Genomic DNA, 25,818 nt, shown 5'->3' with positions numbered 1-25,818 from the left:
AACAATATATTCTTGACATGCAAATACTTTTACACTAGAAGTTAATAATGGGGCCATCCCATGTCAACGGTCTAAGGTTGGGAAATGTTCCATCACTGATTTTGCTGAAATTTTGTGTAAACATTCGCACATGTTCCCAAAGAACATTGGTAAAGTTTTAGTTTCAGCTATACAATACTTCCAGAGATATAGTTTACCAGCAATATTCTTTTGAAACAAAACCTGAAGATCTTGTACAACTTTTTTGCTCTTTTAAATAAAATAATAAAAAAAGATCCTTGAGAAATTTTCAGTGGATAATTTGATGGAAAGTCGGTAGAAAAAGATATGCCCGAAAATAACCTTAAGTTTTTTATATCTCCAGAAGTAATTGCAACATAAAACAAACTTTGCATGTAATAACTAACAAATACATGAATTTAGAACATAGAATTTCGTTCTCCTATTGCTTTCCAATAATTTACAAACAGAGGGCAAAATACACAATTTTTGTAGAAATGCCAAAAATGGCTATTTTTAGTCCACTTTTACCAAAGAGGCTTCTGTAAACTCTTGTTAGCCATTTTCACCAAAAAGGACACATTTTAAACCACCTGAAAAACTATAGATTTGGTTTTTCAATGCGAGAATATAAGGACCTAAACAACAACAAGGTGGAAGTGCATTTAAAATATTCTCATATACTGTTGGTACTAAAATTTGACTTTTTATTATGTTGTACCTTTGTTTAGTACTGTCTGGGGAACGTAATATCAAAAATCCTGATGACTAGCAAGCAAGATCAAGTTAGATCAACTCAAATTTCAAAAAGGGGTTCTTTTGTCATCATGACACATTTCAATCTGTTTTTCTGCTATAGTAACTACAGAATCAAACTGGTTACAAACTTCAAAAATTTATTTGTGCACTACCACTGCACTCAACACTATGGTAGTAGAACTGTTGCATAACAGCTGAAACTGCTGCAACACACATCTTGTAAATTGCCTTCAAGTTCTATACCATTGTCACATTGTGTACGTTTATAGGAATTTAATAGCAGTGTGTGTGATATTTTTTGCAAAGGATCCATGTTATAGTGAACTTGAGTATGCCTTTTTATTGTGCAGTGCTACTGACATGCTAGTTTAATATTAATATATTTTGTGTTTGCATAATTTGTGGTTCATGTGAAGCCACGGAAAAACTGTGTTGCTTTAAATCAGGGTGGCTTAACCACTGCTGGTTGCTTTTAGGGTAAGAAAACACAGGATCCTACTTTTTTTGTGTCCGAGGACAAAGCTACAAGAGGTCTTTTTTAGCATTCAAAACTTATGTTTCATTCAAGCTACTTGATTTTTTTTACGGTTTCATTAATTTTCTGTAGAATGTCAGACAAAAACTCTTGTTGGCCAAATGAGGATGCTGGAATAACTGCAGTAATGCACTGTTATGGATCTTAGGACTTGTCACTCCCTTGATGGTCAAGAAAATGAATTTGCTAGGCCATGTGGGTGTATAAAGCTTATTAAACCATCCTCCTGCTCAGTAGACGTCTCGCAGATATTTCCATTTCACCAATCTTTTTGCTGGTGCACGCATGCGGCATACTGTCCTGACTGGAAGTCCACCTTCACTATGCTGTCCCTCATTTTGGCCACAAAGGATGATGTATCACATGAGGATCTGCTGACCTGGATTACTGTATCAATTAGCAAAAAATGATTTTCTCTACTTCCTGCTTAAGTAAGCCCACATTAAAAACATTCTTCTTCTAGCACTGTATTTCTTATCAATTTCTTTTTTGCTCATGAAGCAAATGTAACATCATTAACACTCTCACAGTGCAGAAGCGAAACAGATCAGTCCTCCAGCAGGACAATATGCTGCAGGCGTTTATGAAAATGAAGGGTGTACTGGAAATATATGTCAAGACTTGTGCTTACAAGTAACCACATGGCTCAGCAAATTCATTTTATTGCCATCAATCGGTGGCAAATCCTGGGTTCTGGAACAGCACATTATTGCTGTTATTCTAGCACCCTCCATGACATTGTTGGCTGGCAGTATTGTTTTCCTCGTGACATCCTACAGCAACTTAAAGAAAACCTTAACAAATTCAAGTAGCTTGAAGGAAACAAAAGCTTTGGACCTGAAAAGAAACATCATCTAAGTTTGTCTTCTGACACAAAGAAGGGTATTATCAGGCTTGGGATCATGTGCAAAGGAGAAACCCACCAGTGATTGCTGTTGCACAGCTATCAGGCATGGTCCCTATGGTGATGGGGACACTGGTTTTCTCATTTTACAAGAAAGCAGCAGTGGTTAAGCCACCATGGTCTATAGAAACACATTTATACAACTTTTCCATCCGTTCACATAAACTGCAAACTACGCAAACACAAAATGTGCTATACTTTAAACTGGAATTTAACTAGCAAATTAATAGCAATGCACAATAAAAAGACATACTCAGTATTCCCTATAACATGAATCAAAAAAGAGAAGATAAGGTCAAGCAGACTGCTATGAACTTCCTCAAATCTTACGCAATGTGGCAATGGTGTAGAACTTGAAGCTAGCTGCTATGCAACAATTTTACTACAAAGATGTTCAGTGTGTTGGTAGTGCACTGCTAAAATTTAAATAACTGGTTTGATTCTGCAGTTATTACAGCAGAAAAACAGGCTGAACTACATTATGATGAGCCATGACAAAAAGACATTTCTTTAAGTTTTCTGTGTTGTAATAACATGACCTCACTTCCCAGTCATCAGGATTTACAATTGTAGAACATAAGAAAAGATTTCACATTTAATTTAAGTACTAGCAGAATATGAGCGTATTTTAAATGCACTTCCATCCTATTGTCATCGTTTAGGGTCTTACATGCTCGCACTGGAAAACGAAATTAATTTTTTATGTTGTTTAGAAGATGATCTTTTAATGAAAATGGTTTAAAAGCATTTGGAAAACACTTCTGTAAAATTTAAAATCTTGATCATCACAGGAGTCAGCTACTGTAGAATTACATACATAATGCGAACAGTACAACCGACCAGTTGCACCAAAAAGTTTACTCAAGCCTGTCTTCCTCACAAGGGAACCTCCCCATCGCACCCCCCTCAGATTTAGTTATAAATGGACACAGTGGATAGGCCTTGAAAAACTGAACACAGATCAATCGAGAAAACAGGAAGAAGTTGTATGGAACTATGAAAAAATAAGCAAAATATACGAACTGAGTAGTCTATGCACAAGATATGCAACATTCAAGGACGATGTGAGCTGAGGAGCGCCGTGGTCCCGTTGTTAGCGTGCGCAACTGCGGAACGAGAGGTCCTTGGTTTGAATCTTCCGAGTGAAAATTTTACTTTCTTTATTTTTGCAAAGTTATGATCTGTCCGTTCATTCATTGACGTCTCTGTTCACTGTAATAAGTTTAGTGTCTGTGTTTTGCGACCGCACCGCAAAACCGTGCGATTGGTAGACGAAAGGACGATCCTCTCCAAAAGGAACTGAAAACATTTGATCACAAGGTCATAGGTCAACCGATTCCTCCACAGGAAAACACGTCTGATATATTCTATACGACACTGGTGACAGGAATATGTTGTCGACCCACCTAACTTGCACACCTGGCGAATGGGTAAAAAGATTCTTCTACCTAGCCCGATTTAGGTTTTCTTGTGGATGTGATAATCACTCCCAAAAAAGTGATGAAAACATAAGAGTTTGTCACATAAACTGCAACAAATGAATGCAACAGTTTCACAGTCGCACAGTTTTCCCTGTGCTCTGTCAAAACATATGTTTTTTACGTTTTCAAATGTTTCCGTGTGTAGACCGTCAAATTCTGCATATGTCCAAGCAAATCTGAACATGTCCTGGAATTTTGGAGAGCAAAGTTGATTATGTGTGAGTGCCTGACCTTTGATAATTGTCTGAAATTAAAAAATTAAACTTTTCACTCGAGAGAAGACTTGAACCAAGGATCTCTCGTTCCGCAGCTGCTCACACTAACCACGGGACCACGGCGCTCCTCAGCTCACATTCTCCTTGATGTTGCCTACCTTGCGCATGGACTACTCAGTTTGTATATTTTGCTTATTTTTTTCATAGTTCCACACAACTTCTTCCTGTTTCTTCGATTTATCTGTGTTCAGTTTTTCAAGGCCTGTCCCTGTGCCAACTTATAACTAAATCTGAGGGGGGTGCGATGGGGAGGTTCCCTTGTCAGATGAAGTAATAACACACAAAAACAGGATACATTGTAAAATTGGACTAAAATAGTTATTTTTGACATTTCTACAAAATCACCCAACTTTTGCCCTCTCAATTTGCAAACTATCAAAGCTGTAGGATAGTGAAATTTTCTAATGTAGGACCAATAACTTGTTTGAGAGGGTCTAGTTTTGTTTCTTTCAAGCAAATACTGCTGGAGATACTGTGTCTTGGAAGTCACTGGTTTTTAAAAATTATATCATTTACAGTAAGAAAGTTATTAATTTGTTTTGCTGCAATCTGTTCAAACACTTTAGAGAAGACCGGCAAGAGATAGATAGGGCGGTAATTCCCCATATCTTCTGTCGATCCTGTCTTTGATAGAGGTTTGATCTCAGCATATTTCAGTACCTCTGGAAAGCATCCCTGTTCAAAAGATTGATTTATAATAGTTGACAGTGGTTGGGAAATAATATCGTACACATACTTGATTGCAGATGTTGTTATTTCATCCCACCCATGTGAGGTTTTTTTTTCTTTTTTTCTTTTTAGAGACAATATTTCCTTTTCCACATCCATTTGGGTGATTTTTTCAAATTGTTTAAAAGATGTGTTCTGGCTGTTTTCCCAATTTGTGATGCCCTGATAGAATGTCATATCCACATCCGATCTTACTACATTTAGGAAGAATTCATTGAAACAACTTGACATCTGAACATGGTTTACTATAATTTCATTTTCATGTCTAATTTTCAAAATCTCATTAATTTTTACTTTGGCTCCTAGTTCAGACTGAACAACTGACCACACTGCTTTTGTCTTATTTCTGTGTTCTCGTATGAATTTATTATTTGCCATTTTTTTAGCTGCCACTACAACTTTTCTAAATACAGCCTTACACTGTTTGACATAAATAACAAAATCCGGATTTCTGTTTGATTTTAACTCATTGTGGAGCTCTCTCTTTCTGGCACTAGAGATTTTTATTCCTGTTGTAATCCATTTGAGTTTACCATTAACTTTCTTTTGCTTATATCTACGAGGAAATGATTCATTAAATACCTCTAAGAAACAATTTAAGAATTTGTCATAGTTTATCAAGCTTGAACTATTGTAGGTAACATGTTCTACAAAAAAATTATACTCAGCTTCAGCCACCCACCAACTTGTGCCAGTCCATCACAATCTTAAACGTGCCCTGTTGCAATGTAAACATGGCCCCACCAGACACTGCATTATGAAACAGCTTTAAAGACTCCATTTTTTTTGTGGTCCGAAGGTGTATTCACAATGGCAATTACAGTACACTTTCAGCACAATATGGGTATAATCTTTTATCACAGTGAAGTCTTTACCAGTGTACTGAACATTTCAAAAGTGGTCAAATGAATGTGAATGATGAGAAAGGAGCAGGGCATCCAGGGCTAAAAGTGACGCCAGTACTGACCTTGCCCGTGCCTTAATTTTAAATAACTGAGGAGCGACTGTTGATGTGGCAAACCAGCACCAATCAACAAGTGAAGGGAATGATGCATATGTGGCTTCCTGCACCTCCTAAAACCTCTTTTTCAGAGTATCAAATAGCTTGTGCAATAGTGGACCAAATGCATTGTGCAGGGTGATATACTGATAAATGTTATCAATAAAAGTTGTGTACAACTGGTGTGTAGATTGGAATTCATTATTTATAGATTCTTTACAATGTTACTAATCATGATTTTTCATCGACTTACTTGAAAAGATGTAATGTTTCATACTAATTTCTCAGTAGGAAACTGCAATGTGTGTGTGAATTCCAGTTATTTTCACTCAAAACAATATAAAAATAAAGACATTTGAGTTAATGTAGTGTCAATGACAAGGTCATTGGAGACTGGAGCGCAAGTTAAGATAAATACCTGTGAACAATCTGGGCAGTCATCCAAAATAATTTTGGAAAACTGCAGAACACCAAAATCATGTTGCCTGGGAGAGGAATTTAAGCCCACTTCCCATGAATGAAAAGTCTAATGTCTGAAGAACTACTCCAGCTCTCTCACTAAAACGCAATTTAAGCAGCAAAAGGGAGTCTTTAATCAATGTCTTGAGAATATTTGTTACTTCTGAGTAGATGTATTCACACAACCTCTGAGTCTGAAAATACTGTTGCCAACAGTTGGTTCAATGGCAACAAAGATTAGATATCTAGATTTGATGTGATACAAATAGAAAAAAAAAATCCTATCTGTTGTACTACACTATCATTAATAGTTGTGTCTCAAAAGAAAAATATCTACAGTAATATGTTATAATCTGAATTGGGTGAAATCCACAGAGCACAAAAAGTGGAACAGCTGAAATAAAAAAACTTGATAGTAACAACACTTTATTAAATATAACATCTGATAACAAGATATTCACATTACTCCAGAATTTTCCTGATATATTGTAGCAGGAGATTTATATGTTGTTTCAAGACTTAAAAAATTCTATTTTAAGAAATGTTCCCTGTCATATCAACCACAATTAAAATGATAGTTATTAAATACAGTACATTTAGCATTTGTGAACAGTGTCTCAGTGGATTATAAATTTAAGATGTAAAATTTTCACTTACAGATTTCAATAATTACACAATATATTCAACAGGCACTGGCAGCAAATACAAAAATTAAACCTGTACAACACGGCCACATGTGATTTATCTTACATTAAAATTGGTATATTCAGTCTGATAATGGCAATGAAGTTATTAATGCCTTTTTGCCTACTTCACAAAAATTCATCACACCAATCCGACAGACACTGGTAACAATCAGTTGCCTGTTTTTGATTTGCACCAATTGAATCTTTCATCCAGTCAATAAAGAATTCCTTATTCTTCTTGAGAACTAAAAACTGTCCCAACACAACATATGCCTGAAAAAAAGGAAGTCATTTATTACATTATTTTTTTTAAACGTATAAATTAAGTGTAGTGTCACCACATACATGGACAGTTCTACAGCACATAAACTGACAATACCCAATTTTCACTCAGCCAATGACTGGATAATTATAATTAAGCAATGAGAGAGAAAATAACAGGGTAAGTTTTCAAAATCCATCACAGATTTCTTTTTTTCTTCATTTCTTGGAATATGGGGCGGTGAGCAGTGAGCATTAATCCTTTTCTTAATTTTTGCTGAGTATTTACATTACGTCTTACAACAGCTGCCATTAACAGATATTTCCATGAGCAATGGTGCACGACAGAAGTATATGAAGTCTGAGAAACTACATCATTTCTTAAAGTTTATGGAGAGATTTAAAATAATACAGAGTTAAAGCCAATACTAGCTAACAAAATACTTGTCTGGTTGTTTGGATGATTTAAGGGACCAAACTACTGGGTCATCACTTCCCCTTTTCCTCGAACACACAAGTCTACATGACTGTACATCAGAGATGGTCTACCACGCAAAACCCGTGGGAAGAAAACCCCAGCCTAGGGGGAGGTGCGGGAATTGGGGAGGGGGGAAGAAGAAAGGAAGGAAGGCAGTGGAAATACAGGAAGAAAGGCATGTGAGACACCCTATCCAGGTTGCAGCTGGAAGCCCGCGAAAGCAGAATGCAATGAGGGGACACCCCCACCACTTACCAGAGGTACCCCACACAGAAACTGCCTATAATAGACTATCAACGCAGACAGGGCAAGAGAAGCACAGATAGCCAAGCACAGACAGCCATAAGATGAAAAAGTCGACAAACAACATGCAAGAGGATGCGAGGAAGAATAAAAGAGTAGGCAGGGTGAGGGCGGCGGTGGACCACCAAGCCCAGACAGCCGCAGCCCAATCTAGGCAGAGGAAACAACACAGTTTTCTCCAACCCCTCAACGGGCCAATAAGGTTAAGTAACCCCCCACCACCCAAAGAGTGTGGTAGAAAACCCCTTCACAAATAAAATGTAAAACTAAGTCAGGCATCGAGACATTGTCTCCAAATACCAGGGACAGAGAGACAGGGAGATTGAGAGTACACCACAGAGCAGCTACATTGGGAAAGTCTAGCAAAACTTTGACCTCCGTCGAACGACAATGGGGTGGGCCTCACAACGGAGGAGATGACCATGCGTCAGCCAAGTATGGCAACTGCAGAGGATGGTACAGTCCTTGTGAGAGGCCTCCATGGAGCACCTCCACAAATTTATAGTCTCTCATTACCCGTGGTTAGTTTGGTCAAGTCAGAGTGAGCCATTCTGTATTCCAGATCTCTGCAACTTCATCTGTTCCATCAGTACCTATCTCAGGGGTCAGCTTACTGGTAGCCAGTTTGGCTAATCTATCAGCGAGTTCATTCTTCAGGATTCCAATGGGGCCTGGGGTCCAGACGAAGGTTACTAAGCGTTCACATTGTTCAAGGGAATACAGGGAATCCTGCACAGCTTGAGCAAGGGTTGCCGAGGCAAACACTGGTCTAAAGCTTTCAAACTGCTCAACGTTTCTCTGCAGGTGATATAGGACTCACCGGTGCAGGAAAAGATATGCTCAAGAGCACAAGAGATAGCTAGCAACTCTCCAGTGGAAACACTACTGCCATGCAGCAAGGAGTGTAGTTCAATATAACCCACGTAGGCATTAAGCAAAGCGTGGGTGACCAGTAACCATCAAGCCATCAGTATAGACTACTTCTGAACCCTGGGATGCATCAAGGATGGAGAAAAATTGGTGGCATAAGGCCTATGATGAAAAAACTCTTTCAGACATAATGGTATGTCAAGACAAAGCAATGGCCGAGGGATGAACCACGGTACTAAGATTGGTGGGTCTGGAAGAGAGGCGGTAGAGTAATCAGCTGCAGTTCAGAGGGGGGACCAGATGTGAATTGAGAACATAATCCCTGACCTGGGCTGCCTTTGCAGGAAATGGTAGTTTGGATGCTTAGGGGAGCTGCGAAATGTGTAGTATAACTGACAAGCTGCTATTGGCACTTAATCTGCAATGGAGGGACCCCAGCCTCCACGAGTAGGCTGTTCACAGGTCTAGTTAAAAAGGCTCCTGTTGCAAGTTGAATCCCGCTGTGGTGTATCTCATCCAGTATCTGCAATGCTGAAGGTGATGCCCAACCATAAGCCAGACTACCATAATAAAGACAGGGTTGTATCAGAGCTTTACAAAGCTGCAGAAGGGTAGTGCAATCTGCTGTTCCTCAGGCAGCGAAGTGTATTAAGGTGCAGCCAGCACTTTTGCTCAAGCTGGCAAAAGATAGGGAATCCATGTCGAAGACCAGTCCAGAAAAGCGGTAAGTCACAAAACATCAACCTGTGAAGTCTGTCACCCAGGTGAAGTTCTGGTTGGGGATGAGTGGGAAGATGCCAACAAAAGTGCATGACATGAGTCTTGGAGGCTGAAAATGGGGGACAATCAGTACAGAGCCCTGTGGCCCCCACTCTCTTGGATATGGAGGGGGTGCTGTGGAAGGCACTAACTTGAACCGGTGACTTACGGTGCAACAGTAAATTCTGGATAAAAATCGAAAGCGGACACCGAATACCCCCCCCCCCTCATCTAAGGTGGCAAGGACTTAAGTGTCATAAACCTTTTACAGGTCAAAGACGATGGCTGTAAGGCAGGGCCGGCCAGAAAATCTGCATGCGAGCGGTGCTCCTGCACATGTGCAACTTCCGGGTCACAGCGTGCACTCCGCAGCCGTCAGCGTTCATGTAGTGTATGTTTCTACACACAGATGTCGCTTTATCCACTTGCTGAGATACTCTGTACCAGCACATTCTAGTGCTCTTTCCACAGCTTGCAAGCCAACCATGGGAGGGTATTTTGTGTATTAAACATTTAAAGTACTGTCACAGTCTACTCATTGAGACGTCTACTTTTATGTTAACAGTTTAACCCAGTAAGACAAGTAATACAGTTAACAACCATGGGTTTTTATTAAGGCAGCTTGGCTGACGGCATGTAAATACGCGTACTGTTTTTGATCTAGTATTTAAGAAAGAGAGCACTTAGTCATGATTTCAAATAACATTAAACTAATGCAAGGTTTCCTATAACTAATTCTCAGTGCCCTCAGTTACGCCCACATAATTTCTGTCTCACTGACCTCTGAACAGAATGATAACCGCAGACGTCTCGATGATCACCTGTTGTTTCAATACCATTATTGCTATATCTTTCATCAGTTCAGTCTGAAATCTGCATGATAACCGACAACTAGATGAATGTTATGTTTTATCAACTTCACCTGAGTGTAGCCCTTCACACATTTTTTTAAAAAAACACCCTAAATGTAATTATACATTGGAACAATCGGTTTAATGACAAAGTTTCCGGATAATAATGTAACATGGAGCAGAATGAGGCAATAATGCACAGTTAGTAGACAATAATTTTTAATTATGAAAGGAATAAATCCAAACACGTTTATCACTGGTCATGAGAAATGATACAGTTAATATCAGGCACAAAAGCACGGCTCATTGACAAACGCAAGCAGTTGCAAAGATTTTCATCACTTATGCTTGATCGAAAACTTGGTTTATTCATTTTCATCGCAGAGAAAAATCTTTCACAAACATATGGCAACCCGAACATGGACATAACTCTCGTGGCTTCTCGGTGCAGGCATGGAAATTTTTGTTGTGAATAATTTTTGTAGAATGCACTGTAGGTCGATCAGTTCCATCTGTAGTTCATTCGGAGCAGCTTCAACTGACGACGAGAGCGGTCGAGCAAAGAGACGAATGACAGGAGACAAACTTTTAACATCTACAAATCGTGCTTGAAATTGTTCCTTAATTTTTACAATTATTGACATGTATTCTTGAAATCTAGCACTTTCATGGACCAGTCCAACAGCCGGGAAATGTGCAGTGTTTTCTGTCAATAGATGGCTCTCCCAAAGTGCAAGCTTCCTTTCAAAGGCATTTACTTTTTCCAACATGTCAGAAATTAAATTATTTTCACCTTGTGAACTGACGTTCAGGCTGTTCATGTGAGATGTAATGTCCACGAGAAATGCAAGGTCTGTATCCAACAAGGGTCTTCCAACATAGGTTCACTTTTTCCCTTCTCATGTAAGAATGTTACTATGACCAAAAGTAAATCAAAAAACATTTTCAGCATTTTACCTCGACTGAGCCAGCACAATTCGGTATAGTAAGGTATGTCACCATACTCTGCTCCTAATTCCTCCAAGAACCGCCGAAACTGGTGATGCGTAAGCCCAATTGTCTTCAGATAGTTCACAGTATGCACAACAATTTGCATGACATTTGCTAACGTTACTGATTTTGCACAAAGCGCCTCTCGGTGCAGAATGCAGTGAATTCCATACACTGTCTCATCTGTGCGCCCTAGCTTTTTGCGCTTCCGTGCTACGAGTCCTCTCTGATGGCCTTGCATTGATGGTGCTCCATCTGTGGTCACTGAGACTAACAGATTCCATTCCATACAGACACCATCAATCGCTTGCTCGACAGCTTGGACTAAGTCCGCACCTGCAGTAGTCCCTTTCAAAGGTACTAAGTCCAAAAGTCCTCTGTTACAGAAAGTGTGTTATCGACACCTCGTATGTATATCACAACCTGGGCTGTATCTGTAAGATCTGTTGCATCATCGGGTGCAACAGAGAAAGCAACAAAGTCTTTAGCCTTATTTATTAGCTGCCTGTGCACATCGCCGGCCATAGCACTGATATGTCTTGTCACTGTTTGTTTGGATAGACTGATTTCTTGAAACCTGCTAACGTTTGTAGGACACACAAGTTCTGCAGCATCAGACAGACACCATTTCACAAACTCCCCTTTGGAAAGGGTTTCCCAGATTGTGCAACTCTTAATGCAATTTTAAAACTTGCTCGCAGTGAAGATTTAGTGTGGTTGTCATTCTGGAAAATTGAAAACAGTACATTGTACAGTAAAATAGACATAAATGTAACACAAAAAACTAAGAGTTCAAGAAGTATCAGTTACTTTAACGTACAGTAAAATTGAGTTGATGTGTCTCATTCATTTTCTTAAGGACATTTAATTTTGCTTGCCGTTCTTCACTATTAGTACACTACAATCGTCTTTGTGATATGTATTGTAGTGTCTTTCAACTGAAAACTTACGCTGGCCGCCTATTATTCACGGCGCAGCAAACACTGAGTTTTCGCCAACGGTTACAAAAAAGAATTGCAATTCCCAGTCATTTTTTAACGACTGACAACATAATCTCCTGTGCTTTGCTTTTTCACAGTACCTGCCATTTCTCAGTACTTCTCTGTTAAGGTTATGATCACCAGGGGTAAACGAGACTGGGTATGTTGTGCTCTTGCTTGTAGCACATAAACAGGGAAGCAGAGCCGCCGCCGTTCATTTAGGACACATGTCTAATAACAGATGTCGCTGTCGCTCGCTGTCACACACGTGCGTACATGTGCAGCACTCCTGCACGTCTGCACACTGTGCAGCGTTTGGCTGGCCCTGCTATAAGGTGTTCACGTCGAGCGAACGCTGTTGGGATAGCCAACTCCAGGTAAACCAAATTATCAGTAGTGGAATTGCCTTGGCAGAAACCAAGCTGGGATGGAGCCAGAAGTCCACGAGACTCAAGGAGGCAACACAGCCGCCAGCTCACCATGCACTCAAATAACATATAGAGAGGTGAGACTTATTGGGTGATAACTGCTAACTGTGTCTCTAGAGGGTGCTTACCCAGTTTCAGCACTGGGGCAATGATGCTTTGTCACCACTGCAATGGGAACTTGCACGCACTCCAGATGCTGTTAAAGATGGCAAGGATATGTCACTGACAATCCACCGATAGGAGCTTGAGCATTTGGTAGTGGATTTGGACTGGTCCTGCAACTGTATCAGGGCAGTGAGCTAGGACACTGTCAAATCCTTACTTGCTGAATGGAGCATTATTTGGCTCCAGATGACATGTAGTAAGACATAATTGCTTTTGCTCCACCCACTGTTTTAGAACATAAAAGGCAGTTCGATAATTCTCAGATGCTGAGGCTCGAGTATAATGCAAAGCAAAATCAGCAACAGCGTCTGGTTCAGTGTAGACAGTGCCATTTATTGTAATACCAGGTACAGCTGCAAGTGTCTGCTACCCGTATAGATGTCTGATCTTAGCCCAAACCTGCAAAGGAGAGGTATATGGTCTGATTGACACATACCATTCCCAGCATTTTCACTCCCATTTTTTTTTTTTTTTTTAATTAGGTGGTGGAACAGAACACAGAACTACCTGAATAGCTACAGCCTCCAAAGGTGGGTCTAGAGGCACAAATTCACTGTATAGTGTGTTGAGAACATCATGTGGAAACTCCTCCCGACACCCTGTCACAGGTAACACAATTCTTATAATATCCCAGGTATCCACTAAGAGCCGGAGACTATGATGCTGGTCTCCTGAATGGCAATGCGGAAGGCAGGGGGAGCGTTTAAAAGATGTCATAGCTAAGCCAGGTGGTGGAAAAACTGCTACAATTTCATTGGAGAATCAAGCTGTCGATGTACTGTGAGGCCATGAAGGGACCAAGGAGACAGTTTACACAATAGTGTCACCTGTTGCCACTGACTGAGGCATTATGGCAGCAATACACTTGTACATAGGTCCCAGGTTCTGTTGTGTGTTGTGAAGTGGGGCCTCTGGGGCCGCCAGAACCTCCGCCACAGCCACAGGATTGGAACTGGTGGGATCTGATGGTGTGGGCCACCAGAATGTCCTCCTTGGAGGACTACTACTTGTCTTTCCCCTCCTTAGAGGATTTTGGTGATGGCGAGGGCTTCTATGAAGCAGTTTCAGGTGAAGTTGATGATCGCGAAGCCCTGTGACCAGCAGCCTGTGGCTCCTTCAGCCACAGGCAAGCTGTAAGAGGGGAGCACTGAACCCACCAGGTGGGCAGGCATGGTTGAGCAGCCCTGAGGCCCGACCCACTTAGGAGATTTAACAGACGGGTGGGTGATAGTAGTCGTAGCTGTGGTATATGACTTTCACATTCTGAGTGCAACCACTCATACTTCTTGGCCTCTTGGTAACTGAATTTGTCCAGTCTTCTATTCCTGCATTTTCTAGTCTCTCTGGAAAACATTGCAATCTGATGAGCAGGGCAGATGGAGCTTGGTGGGGGTGGGGGGAGGAGTACAAGGAGCATTTGCACATACTGCTCATCCACAATCTCTACAGATGAAGCTAGTGTTGCAATGCAGACATGTGCCCAAATTTCCAACACCTGAAGCACCGCATGGGGGAGGATGATGAAATACTGTTTCACATCACATTGGTATACCACCACCTTGACATTTTCAGGCAATGAATTGCCTTCAAAGGCTGATATGAAGGCATTGGTAGCAACTCAACTGTTCTCGGCCTTCTATGTACACAATGCACGAAGTGTATAGCCCATTGCTCCAAGCTGGTGCGCAGAACATCATCAAATTGTAAGAGCAGGTCTCTGTGGAAAATGATGCCCTGAAGTAAATTTTGGACTGTTATGGTTAGTGACAGTCGCCGGTATGTTATCCAGCTTGTTACAATGGAGCAGTGCCAATGACTGTGCAGCGGATGTCATTTGATCAAAATTGACCCACTTTTTATTTTAGAGACGGCTGCCACTTCCCCAAACTTGCCAAAGTCCTCTACACGGAAAAAGGGTTTTGCGATAAGAAGGTATCACCCTCAGTCATTGTACAAACCAAGCATTGCCGCAAGTATGGCTCTGCTTGTCTCTTAGACCAATGTTCCTCCCATGCCATAGCCAGGAAAGGGAACATTCCAGGGTCATATTCCTCTGCAGTAAAAGAGGACTGTCATTTCTTAGAGACTGTTGAGGCTGTATGGCCATCAGTGGGAGATAACTTCATCTGCTTCACTTGCAGCTCATCCATCACAATGCCACCCAATCCAAATGGTGGCTCTACCATGCGCACCAGCTGGCGTCAGCCTCAGCAATGGCTACCTGCAGTGATCTGTTGCTTTGAGCCCCCATGTCCCAGTCACAACAGGCAAATACTCCTTGGCATAAATGGGGAGTTTCCCCAGCTCAGGCAGCAACAGTGCAATCCCCGCAGTAATCTGACAACCTCCCCACACAACGTGATGGTCACCACATTGGGCGACCTTTCCTGCACGATCAGCACTTCTGGAGAATTTAGAAAATTGGTAGCAGGTCAAACCCAACAATGAGGACCATTTAATGAAAGTGGAAACTCAAGTGGGGATAGTGGAAGTACAAGCTTGTGGTATGGAAAGGAAGTAATGCCGCAAAGACTGGGGATCCGTGGTAGCCAAGTATGTACTCACAAAAGAGTTGAGAGCCACCAGGGTGGAACCAAATGCTTAATTGTCTACAGATCATAAAGCATGGGGACATATGGTAGCTTGTCATAACACAACTGAGAAAGTGCACAGCTATTTTCCCAAATGTAGGATAATATTAGTGTCTTACAGATGTAAGAAAGGTTCTTGAAGCATTCTGCCACAGCAACCCACATTAGTGGCTGTGATTCTGCACACGCATCGAGAATGCTTTGAATTATCTCCAATGTGCACTCTTGTCTCTCACTACATGCTCCAGCCTTTCTCTCTAGTGGCGACACTGGGGTATTCTCTACATGGAAATACTGTTTCTGATGTTGCCTGTCTCAAGAAACATACAACTCTGAAGCAGAATTGCCTGTCCATACTTATTTCCAAAAAGACATGTCAGTACTACTGCTGATCAAAATTAAGTACATTCAGTATCGAGAAGGGAGTGGGACAGAGTAGATAAAGTTAATATTGAAGGCCAGGTTAATGACCACAGGTTGAGAGGGACCCACCTGGGTTCTCAGTGACCTGCCCTTCCATGTTAATCTTCCCAATCTATACCTCTCTCTCCTGCTGAGGAAGGAGCTGTTGGTTCCAAAAGCTAAGCTAGTATACTACTAACACCCACTAAATACAGTTTTTCAAAATTGAAGGAAATATCCCAGAATTCGAACCAAGAACAAATGCCAACATGAGTAACTTAGAAGCAGATATCCTTGGTGTAGCAAAGCAGCCTAAATCACTTAATAAAAGCAAGGCCTCCAGTAATGATTGTACACCAGTCAGGTTTCTCAGAGTATGCTATACAATGGCTCCATATTTAGCAATAGTATATAATCAATTGCTCATTGATAGGTCCATACCTAAAGACTGGAAAGTTGCACAAGTCACGCCAATATCCAAGAAAGGAAACAGGAGTAATCCACTAAATAACAGACCCATATCGCTAATGTAGATTTGCAGTAGGATTCTGTAACACATATTGTGCTTGAACATTATGAGTTATCTCAAAGAAAACGATTCCTGTCAGAATTGTCATAATTCGTAATAATTAACAGAAGTTGAATAAAACAGAAGTAATATCTGGGGTTCCCAAGTAAGTGTTTCAGACACTCTGCTGTTCCTTATCTACAAAAATGATTTTGGAGACAACTGAGTGGCACTCTTAGACCGTTTGCAGATTATGCTGCCGTAAAGTCACGGATGATTGAAACAAATTGCAATATGATTTAGCCCAGATACCTGTATGGCGCGAAATGTGGCAACTGACTGAAACAATGGAGACAGTGTTAAAGCTTCCACATGAGTACCAAAATACACAATTGAATCTCGGTTATACCATAAGCGAAAGAATTCTAAAAGCTGTAAATTCAACTACATACTTAGAGATCACAAATACGAATACCTTAAGTTGGAATGGAAAAACAGATAATGTTGCGGGGAAAGCAAACCAAAGAATAAAATTTATTGGTGTAACACTGAGAAAATGCAACTGGTCTACTGAAGGGATTGCCTACACTATGATTGTACATCATCTTCTGGAGTGTTACTATGCAGTGAGGGATCCGCAACAGATGGAATCAACAGTTAATAGTTAAAAGAAGGGCAGCTCATAACAGGGGAGAGGGTGCCACGGATATGATATGTTAACTGGGGCGGCAATCATTCAAACAAGGGCTTTTTTCATTGTGGTAGGATCTTCTCATGTAATTTCAATCACCGACTTTCTCCTTAGAGTGCGAAAATATTTTGTTACCACATACCTACATACGGGGGATTTCCTTGTGCACTGTTCGAGAGTAGAAAGGTAGAGAATTAGCTTGAAGGTGATTTAATGACCTCTATCAGGCACTTTATTGTAAATTGCAGAGTAATCATGTAGATATACATTTATGAAAATAAGTACTGGCAAGCAATTCAGTTTTACAATTTCCAAGAGACAGTTCATATTTTGATACAACTAAAGAAAAAAAAGAAGATTTATACCATTACTTAAAAAACTATCATTATTGTTTGTTAACGCGATACTTGTGTCTGCTTTCTGTCATCTTGAACAAGAGTTAAACTGGCTAAACAGCTCACCATATGTACAATAAAGAAACTGAATACCAACAATGTTCCTCAAGCACACGTAAGTCTGCATAAGAGACAGGTACGACAGAACTATGTCATTGGCTGGTGTGTCATGCAGTATGCTGTCCCTTGGCCTCTTGCTATTGCTAATCATCCCGCTGTTCTCCTTACATGCACATCTGAGTTTGATCCCCGGCCGGGTTGTAGATTTTATCCACTCGGGGACTGCACGTTCTGTTCATCACTACTTCATCATCATCATCATCCACACTCCAGTTGCCGAAGTGGTTTCATATAAAGAGACAAGCACTAGCACCACAGAGGGGGGTCTACATGATCATTTTATCACTGACATGAGGTACTTAACAAAATATGTAGTGTGCACTAATCCAGAAATCAAAGTAAATTAAATGAAGAAACTTTATAGGTGTTTTAAAGTGAACTCCACTGAACTGTGAGTGGTTCTTTACAATGGACACATTCATAGATGTTCTGCTGCATAAAACTGATTGCGAAAGTGTTTCTACCTCTACAATTAAAATGTTTGTCAATTATATTTACTGAAATTTTAAGGATATAGTTGTGGTCATCTATTACAATACAGTGTGAGGCGTTTAACTGTCAAGCTGATCCACATTCTAAATGCTGATCATCAAATAAGAAGCTCTGAAGCTGACTTGAGTGAGGATTATCTGTATCTGAAATGGTAACTGAGCAACATACACGGCAGGAAGTGCCTCAGAATCAACAAGGTGATTCAGGAGAAAGGTGAGCAACTGGATATAGTATTTTTGGGTACGAAGAGAGAGTGGGAATGAAGGGAAGGGGTAGTGCCAAGGGACAGATTAAAGCAACTTCATAAATACATCTGTCCTTTATGAGGGTAACTGTAATCCTGAAATTAAGATATCTCCTCCTCCCCCCCCCCCCAATAACAAAAAGTGAACTTAGAAGGGGTATAATCACAGTATTAGTAATGGAACTACCACAACTGAAGTAAATCTTCAGACTTTGTGTACAACTGGTTATACATATTGGTGTGTAGGTACATAAAACACAGTTACAAAGGAAATTTATGAGTACTGATTAAGATATAAAGTACTTTAATTATAACTGTAATAGCATTTTAATGAACTGATCATTACTGAATTCAGGTTTTCTAGATTTTGCTCCTATGTAATTTCTACTGCCAAAACCCCACCTCACATTTGGTGGTCATCCTATTCTTTTCACTTCCATCTTAGAGTATTATTAGTGTGAGGTAATGGATCCCCTACACCTTGCCCCTCCTGAAATCTCGCTTACAGTGACAGACTGGTCTGCAGTGTATCCCAAGATCTAGGTTAGCTATGGAAACTGGTAATCTGGTTCTCAGTTGTCGAAGCCAACTAAAGTGAGGTTGTGGTGACAGACTGACCCCTATTTACTTGGAACACCAATCACACTGTCACCAGACTACATGTTCTAATCACTTCAATTTGATTTTCAATAAAGTAATAATTACATATCCCATTCCAATCTGTTCCCTGAGCCATTTGTCAGTTTTCCTGGTTCTCTGATTAGGTCTCAACATTTCTCTCTCCACTGGACACTCTGCAACTACCAGTTACTGAGTTAAAAGTATGTACCTCACTGCCATAAAAATCCTGATTAAATGGTTCTATGAACCCACTATTATGTTAGGCTTATTGCAACTGATTTACTGACATAACTCCAAAACTGTTTTGTGAAGTCCTTCCATTTGTGTAAGTTTGCCTGCATCGAAGACAGGAACTACAACAGCTACAATACCAGAAAGGAAAAATGACATTACTACACGTTATGGTTGTCTTCCAACCCCCCCCCCCCCCCATGAACCATAGACCTTGCAGTTGGTGGGGAGGCTTGTGTGACTCAGCGATACAGATAGCCGTACCGTAGGTGCAACCACAACGGAGGGGTATCTGTTGAGAGGCCAGACAAACGTATGGTTCCTGAAGAGGGGCAGCAGCCTTTTCAGTAGTTGCAGGGGCAACAGTCTGGATGATTGACTGATCTGGCCTTGTAACACTAGCCAAAACGGCCTTGCTGTGCTGGTACTGCGAACAACTGAAAGCAAGGGGAAACTACAGCCGTAATTTTTCCCTAGGGCATGCAGCTTTACTGTATGGATAAATGATGATGGCGTCCTCTTGGGTAAAATATTACGGAGGTAAAATAGTCCCCTATTCGGATCTCCGGGCGGGGACTACTCAGGACATCGTTATCAGGAGAAAGAAAACTAGCGTTCTAGGGATCAGAGTGTGGAATGTCAGATCACTTAATCGGGCAGGTAGATTAGAAAATTTAAAAAGGAAAATGGATAGGCTAAAGTTAGATATAGTGGGAATTAGCGAAGTTCGGTGGCAGGAGGAACAAGACTTTTCGTCAGGTGAATACGGGGTTATAAATACAAAATCAAATAGGGGTAATGCAGGAGTAGGTTTAATAATGAATAAAAAAAAAACAGGAGTTCAGGTAAGCTACTACAAACAACATAGTGAATGCATTATTGTGGCCAAGATAGACACAAAGCCAACTCCTACGACAGTAGTACAAGTCTATATGCCAACTAGCTCTGTAGATGACAAAGAAATTGAAGAAATGTATGATGAGATAAAGGAAATTATTCAGATAGTGAAAGGAGACGAAAATTTAATAGTCAAGGGTGACTGGAATTCGATAGTAGGAAAAGGAAGAGAAGGAAACGTAGTATAGGTGAATATGGATTGGAGGGAAGAAATGAAAGAGGAAGCCGCCTGGTAGAATTTTGCACAGAGCACAACTTAATCATAGCTAACACTTGGTCCAAGAATCATAAAAGGAGGTTGTATACATGGAAGAAGCCTGGAGATACTAAAAGGTATCAGATAGATTATATAATGGTAAGACAGATTTAGGAACCAGGTTTTAAATTGTAAGACATTTCCAGGGGCAGATGTGGACTCTGACCACAATCTATTGGTTATGAGCTGTAGATTAAAAATGAAGAAACTGCAAAAAGGTGGGAATTTAAGGAGATGCGACCTGGATAAACTGACTAAACCAGAGGTTGTACAGAGTTTCAGGAAAAGCATAAGGGAATAATTGACAAGAAGGGGGGAAAGAAATACAGTAGAAGAAGAATGGGTAGCTTTGAGGGATGAAGTAGTGAAGGCAGCAGAGGATCAAGTAGGTAAAAAAACGAGGGCTAGTAGAAATCCTTGGGTGAGGGAAGAAATACTGAATTTAATTGATGAAAGGAGAAAATAGAAAAATGCAGTAAATGAAGCAGGCAAAAAGGAATACAAACACCTCAAAAATGAGATCGACAGGAAGCGCAAAATGACTAAGCATGGATGGCTAGAGGGCAAATGGAAGGATGTAGAGGCTACTCACTAGGGGTAAGATAGATACTTCCTACAGGAAAATTAAAGAAACCTTTGGAGAAAAGAGAGCCACTTGTATAAATATCAAGAGCTCAGATGGAAACCCAGTTCTAAGCAAAGAAGGGAAAGCAGAAACGTGGAAGGAGTATATAGAGGGTCCATACAAGGGCGATCTACTTGAGGACAATATTATGGAAATGGAAGAGGATATAGATGAAGATGAAATGGGAGATATGATACTGCGTGAAGAGTTTGACAGAGCACTGAAAGACCCAAGTCGAAACAAGGCCCCGGGAGTAGACAACATGCCATTAGGACTACTGATGGCCTTGGGAGAGCCAGTCCTGATAAACCTCTACCATCTGGTGAGCAAAATGTATGAGACAGGTGAAATACCCTCAGACTTCAAGAAGAACATAATAATTACAATCCCAAAGAAAGCAGGCATTGACAGATGTGAAAATTGCCGAACTATCAGTTTAATAAGTCACGGCTGCAAAATACTAACGCGAATTCTTTACAGACGAATGGAAAAACTGGTAGAAGCCGACCTTGGGGAAGATCACTTTGGATTCCGTAGAAATATGGGAACACGTGAGGCAATACTGACCCTAGGACTTATCTTAGAAGCTAGATTAAGAAAAGGCAAACCTACGTTTCTAGCATTTGTAGACTTGGAGAAAGCTTTTGACAATGTTGACTGGAATACTCTCTTTCAAATTCTGAAGGTGGCAGGGGTAAAATACAGGGAGCGAAAGGCTATTTACAATTTGTACAGAAACCAGATGGCAGTTATAAGAGTCGAGGGGCATGAAAGGGAAGCATTGGTTGGGAATGGAGTGAGACAGGGTTGTAGCCTATCCCCGATGTTATTCAATCTGTATATTGAGCCAGCAATAAAGGAAACAAAAGAAAAGTTCGGAGCAGGAATTAAAATCCATGGAGAAGAAATAAAAACTTTGAGGTTCGCCGATGACATTGTAATTCTGTCAGAGACAGCAAAGGATCTGGAAGAGCAGTTGAACGGAATGGACAGTGTCTTGAAAGGAGGATATAAGATGAACATCAACAAAAGCAAAACGAGGATAATGGAATTAAGTCGGGTGATGCTGAGGGAATTAGATTAGGAAATGAGACACTTAAAAGTAGTAAAGGAGTTTTGCTATTTGGGGAGCAAAATAACTGATGATGGTCGAAGTAGAGAGGATATAAAATGTAGACTGGCAATGGCAAGGAAAGAGTTTCTGATGAATAGAAATTTAACATCGAGTATAGATTTAAGCATCAGGAAGTAGTTTCTGAAAGTATTTGTATGGTGTATAGCCATGTATGGAAGTGAAACATGGACGATAAATAGTTTGGACAAGAAGAGAATAGAAGCTTTCGAAATGTGGTGCTACAGAAGAATGCTGAATATTAGATGGGTAGATCACATAACTAATGAGGAGGTATTGAATAGGATTGGGGAGAAGAGAAGTTTGTGGCACAACTTGACAAGAAGAAGGGATCGGTTGGTAGGACATGTTCAGAGGCATCAAGGGATCACCAATTTAGTATTGGAGGGCAGCGTGGAGGGTGAAAGTCGTAGAGGGAGACCAAGAGATGAATACACTAAACAGATTCAGAAGGATGTAGGCTGCAGTACGTATTGGGAGATGAAGAAGCTTGCACAGGATAGAGTAGCATGGAGAGCTGCATCAAACCAGTCTCAGGACTGAAGACCATAACAACAACAATATGGTTGTCTTCAGCACAAAAAGGGGTGCACAATGCCATAAAGAAAATTTCTAACAGACAGTGAAGCAGAATTAGAAAACTGAAAAGTTTCTCCTTCACAACTCCTATTCCGTAAAAGAATTTCTGTTTCCAGTAGGCAGAAATTACTGACTCATACGCATTTTTTAAAACCTCACAACTGTTCAACGTTGTTGTACTAAAGTGCACTCACGCGCAGGCATCCTCTAGCTCGTCAAAGGATTTACTCGGGAATCTTACAGGTTTTCTTTCTCTTTTGGGTGTGCATGTCAATGGCTCAATTTTTCCACACCCGGTGATTTGTTTCTTTTATTCCTACATTATTCTTCAGTAGACAATCTTACTTTCCAACGAAAGCTTATTTCTCAAGGACTGTAAGACAAGTTTGGTTGAAACCGAGTCAAATCTCAAACAAACTATTAGTTCATACTCAATACCCCACTGTGTAATTTTGTTCATGAAATGATCACAGTAAGTTGTACTATATCCACTTCCAAAGTGAGGTTGATCCTGTGTGTGATTAAAATACAAGTTTTTCTATAGAGTCGATAATAATGTTATGCGAATATGTTATAGATCACAGAGAGGAAAATGAAATGTCTACAGCTTCTTATGTCTTGTCCGTCTACCTTCTTCCTTTAAATAAAATAATTATAACTTCGTGTTAATTCTCAAAAACCGTCTTCCTCTGCAGACAACCAGTAAATATTTCTCCAGAGTCATTTTATTTAATTTTTCCTCCAGTTTTAATCAATTCTACAGATACACCATCTCCCAACTTCATAGTCCTACAGCTCATTAGGCCGTACTTAGTGAATGCCATTGTACTGAAAAATATTTGTGTTTCTGAATCAGCTCACAATTTGAAGTATTTAAGGAACTCATCATATGGTAGTGTAATTCTGTCTCTTGACAGTCACTGTGAAGTACTTTAATGAAATATATCTGAGAATGTATAAAGCCACTTTTGCGAGATCAGTCCGAAAATCTTGAAAACACTGGATGGTATTGTATATCGGGAAATCCATGAGTTGTTCACAATGTTTCGTAGATTATTACTGTGTGTATGATAGTTGTACACAGCCAAAACAAATTCATATATGGAACTAGACCAGAAATTTTGAACAGGACAATGCCTGGAGTTTTGGAATGATGGCAGTCATCTGTTTGGGTAAAATTATGGTATGGCAAACAAACATATGCAGTTCAACAAATTCCATGTGGACACAAAAGAGAAAGATTGTTCCTCCTCAGAAAAAGGGTAGGCCTACGCAAAAGGCTCTTGTCTTCAACGTTTGCGACTGGCGACCTTGGGCTATGGCTACATATCAATTTGTACCCACAACCTTTATTTCACAATGACATTTGTCTTTGTCAACTCTCCTACTGTTACCTGTCAACCTAATAGAGCGCTAATGAGCATCTGAACTAAGATTAGTGTGTCCTAATAACCAATATTTAAGTATGGGCAGTGCTCTACTGCATATTAATCACGAGTGCCAACTCTGGTACTGAAGTGCCAAATCTGATTTAATGCAGTAATACCACAAATGTGTCTTACAATATATGGCTCAAACAAATACCTTCCGATCTCAACTGTGATGATAAAAATCAAGTGTATATAAACATAGTGGGGTTGAATAACCAAACTTGGTGTAAATATACCTGCTAGCACAGGAAAAACTAAACATAATGGGAATCTACTAATAGAATATGTTTTGAAGCATCATTCTACAGTGTTGTACTTTTACTGTAATTATTATGATACATACAATACCCAGGATAAACACTTATATTTACATGGCAGACAAGTATCATCGACAAGTTACATCGTGCCTCATCAATAAAAAACTGTCTTGCTAAGTTACGTTATATACCTACAGAAAGTACTACTACTCCACACACCATGTACAGAATGTCATTAACATCTAATACAACAAAACCAAACGTTTGGTTGAAGGGCAGCCCAGAAGACTCACCCACTGTGGGTGACAAAGGTAAATAATTTTTTGTTGTTATAAAACAATCTACAATATCTTCGAAGTACAAGGTTAATAGTTTTATCTGTGTGATTATTTTGACAGGGGAAAATTCACGAAGATCTGCACTTTTAAACTAATAGACATTTGTCAAAACATTTTTTAACGTCAGTCTGTGCCCGAACAACAACTATTTTGTATGTGATATTTTATTTACTGGGTCGCAGTGAGATAAGTTTCTATTCTAAACCGCAGCAAAATTGTAACTTACTTTATCAAATCCGAGTTTCTCAAATCTGCCGCCTAGAACTTCGCCGATTCCTGCCAAGTCGGTCACCGGCTTGTTGCCCATAGGCTCAGCAACGAAATTTCTATGTTTCTGTGACGTACTCGACATGATGACCTGTAAATATATGACCCAACTAATTCAGCAACACTGAATTCACAATTACGACAATGGAAATACATCACTAATCATTCACGTACGATTACAAAGAATGAGGGCTACTTCGTCCGTCTCTACACGTTACAAATATTTTCACGAAATAGATGACGCAACAAATATCTTATACAATGAGTCACAAAAACCGAAAATTTCACGTACCTACCTTTTTGGCGCACTTCTCAAAACACACATCTATTTCAAATGTTGTTGTCAAAGATATTCAAGTATCACAGCTAAGATGGCGCGTATTTCCAAAATGTACGACAGAGTAAATAACTATAGCAATATTTAGGTATTTTCAGTAATGAGTGCTCAACTGTAAATATTTTATTGCCTTATAGATATTGTCTACGAATTTCCTGTAATTAATCGCAACGTTAATATATTTTAGAGAAATAAATATTTTCAGAGTGGTGAATGTAAAGTGCATTTATTTCTTCAAAATCATGTTTATGTAATTGTGAAACATAAGGTGATTATCCAGTACCCATCATTCCCGTCAGACGGTTTTATTGAAGTACGAAACTTCTTTCGAAATTTTGCCCTTCCCTAACGGATGAAATACTTCCTTCAGAAGACCATTTACAAACTTTATATTTTTTCTCATAGAAGTAACGGATTTCCTTCTAATATAGTAGATTAAATATACCAGTCGCAAGCACACACATAGCATTAATCAATATATCGATATTGTCT

General features: G+C 40.0%; 1 protein-coding gene across 3 annotated transcripts; it reads right to left on the bottom strand.

Annotated features, from left to right (window-relative positions):
- Window positions 1-6,594: 6,594 nt before the first annotated feature.
- LOC126237292 (barrier-to-autointegration factor) lies at window positions 6,595-25,391 on the bottom strand. 3 transcript variants are annotated; one of them, XM_049947241.1, is made up of 3 exons: window positions 25,282-25,391; window positions 24,949-25,080; window positions 6,595-7,101 (listed from the first exon to the last, which is right to left on the bottom strand). In XM_049947241.1, the coding sequence occupies exons 2-3, from the start codon at window positions 25,072-25,074 to the stop codon at window positions 6,955-6,957; spliced, it is 273 nt and encodes a 90-aa protein (XP_049803198.1). In that variant the 5' UTR covers window positions 25,075-25,080; window positions 25,282-25,391; the 3' UTR covers window positions 6,595-6,954. The 3 variants fall into 3 exon arrangements, with proteins under 3 accessions (XP_049803198.1, XP_049803199.1, XP_049803196.1); XM_049947242.1 differs by having other exon boundaries at window positions 25,164-25,290; XM_049947239.1 differs by having other exon boundaries at window positions 6,596-7,101; window positions 25,286-25,341.
- Between the last annotated feature and the right edge of the window lie 427 nt (window positions 25,392-25,818).

The sequence above is a fragment of the Schistocerca nitens genome, chromosome 2 (assembly GCF_023898315.1).
Source record: "Schistocerca nitens isolate TAMUIC-IGC-003100 chromosome 2, iqSchNite1.1, whole genome shotgun sequence".
Lineage (NCBI taxonomy): Eukaryota > Metazoa > Arthropoda > Insecta > Orthoptera > Acrididae > Schistocerca > Schistocerca nitens.
Note: the sequence above shows the minus strand (reverse complement) of the source record. Positions and strands in the feature narration are given on the sequence as shown.

Excerpts from the sequence above, each read along its gene's own strand:
- LOC126237292 (XM_049947241.1), bottom strand. The coding sequence starts at position 25,074 with ATGTCGAGTACGTCACAGAAACATAGAAATTTCGTTGCTGAGCCTATG. Across the intron at positions 7,102-24,948 it reads AGAAACTCGGATTTGATAAA|GCATATGTTGTGTTGGGACA; the intron begins GTAAGTTACAAT and ends CCTTTTTTTCAG.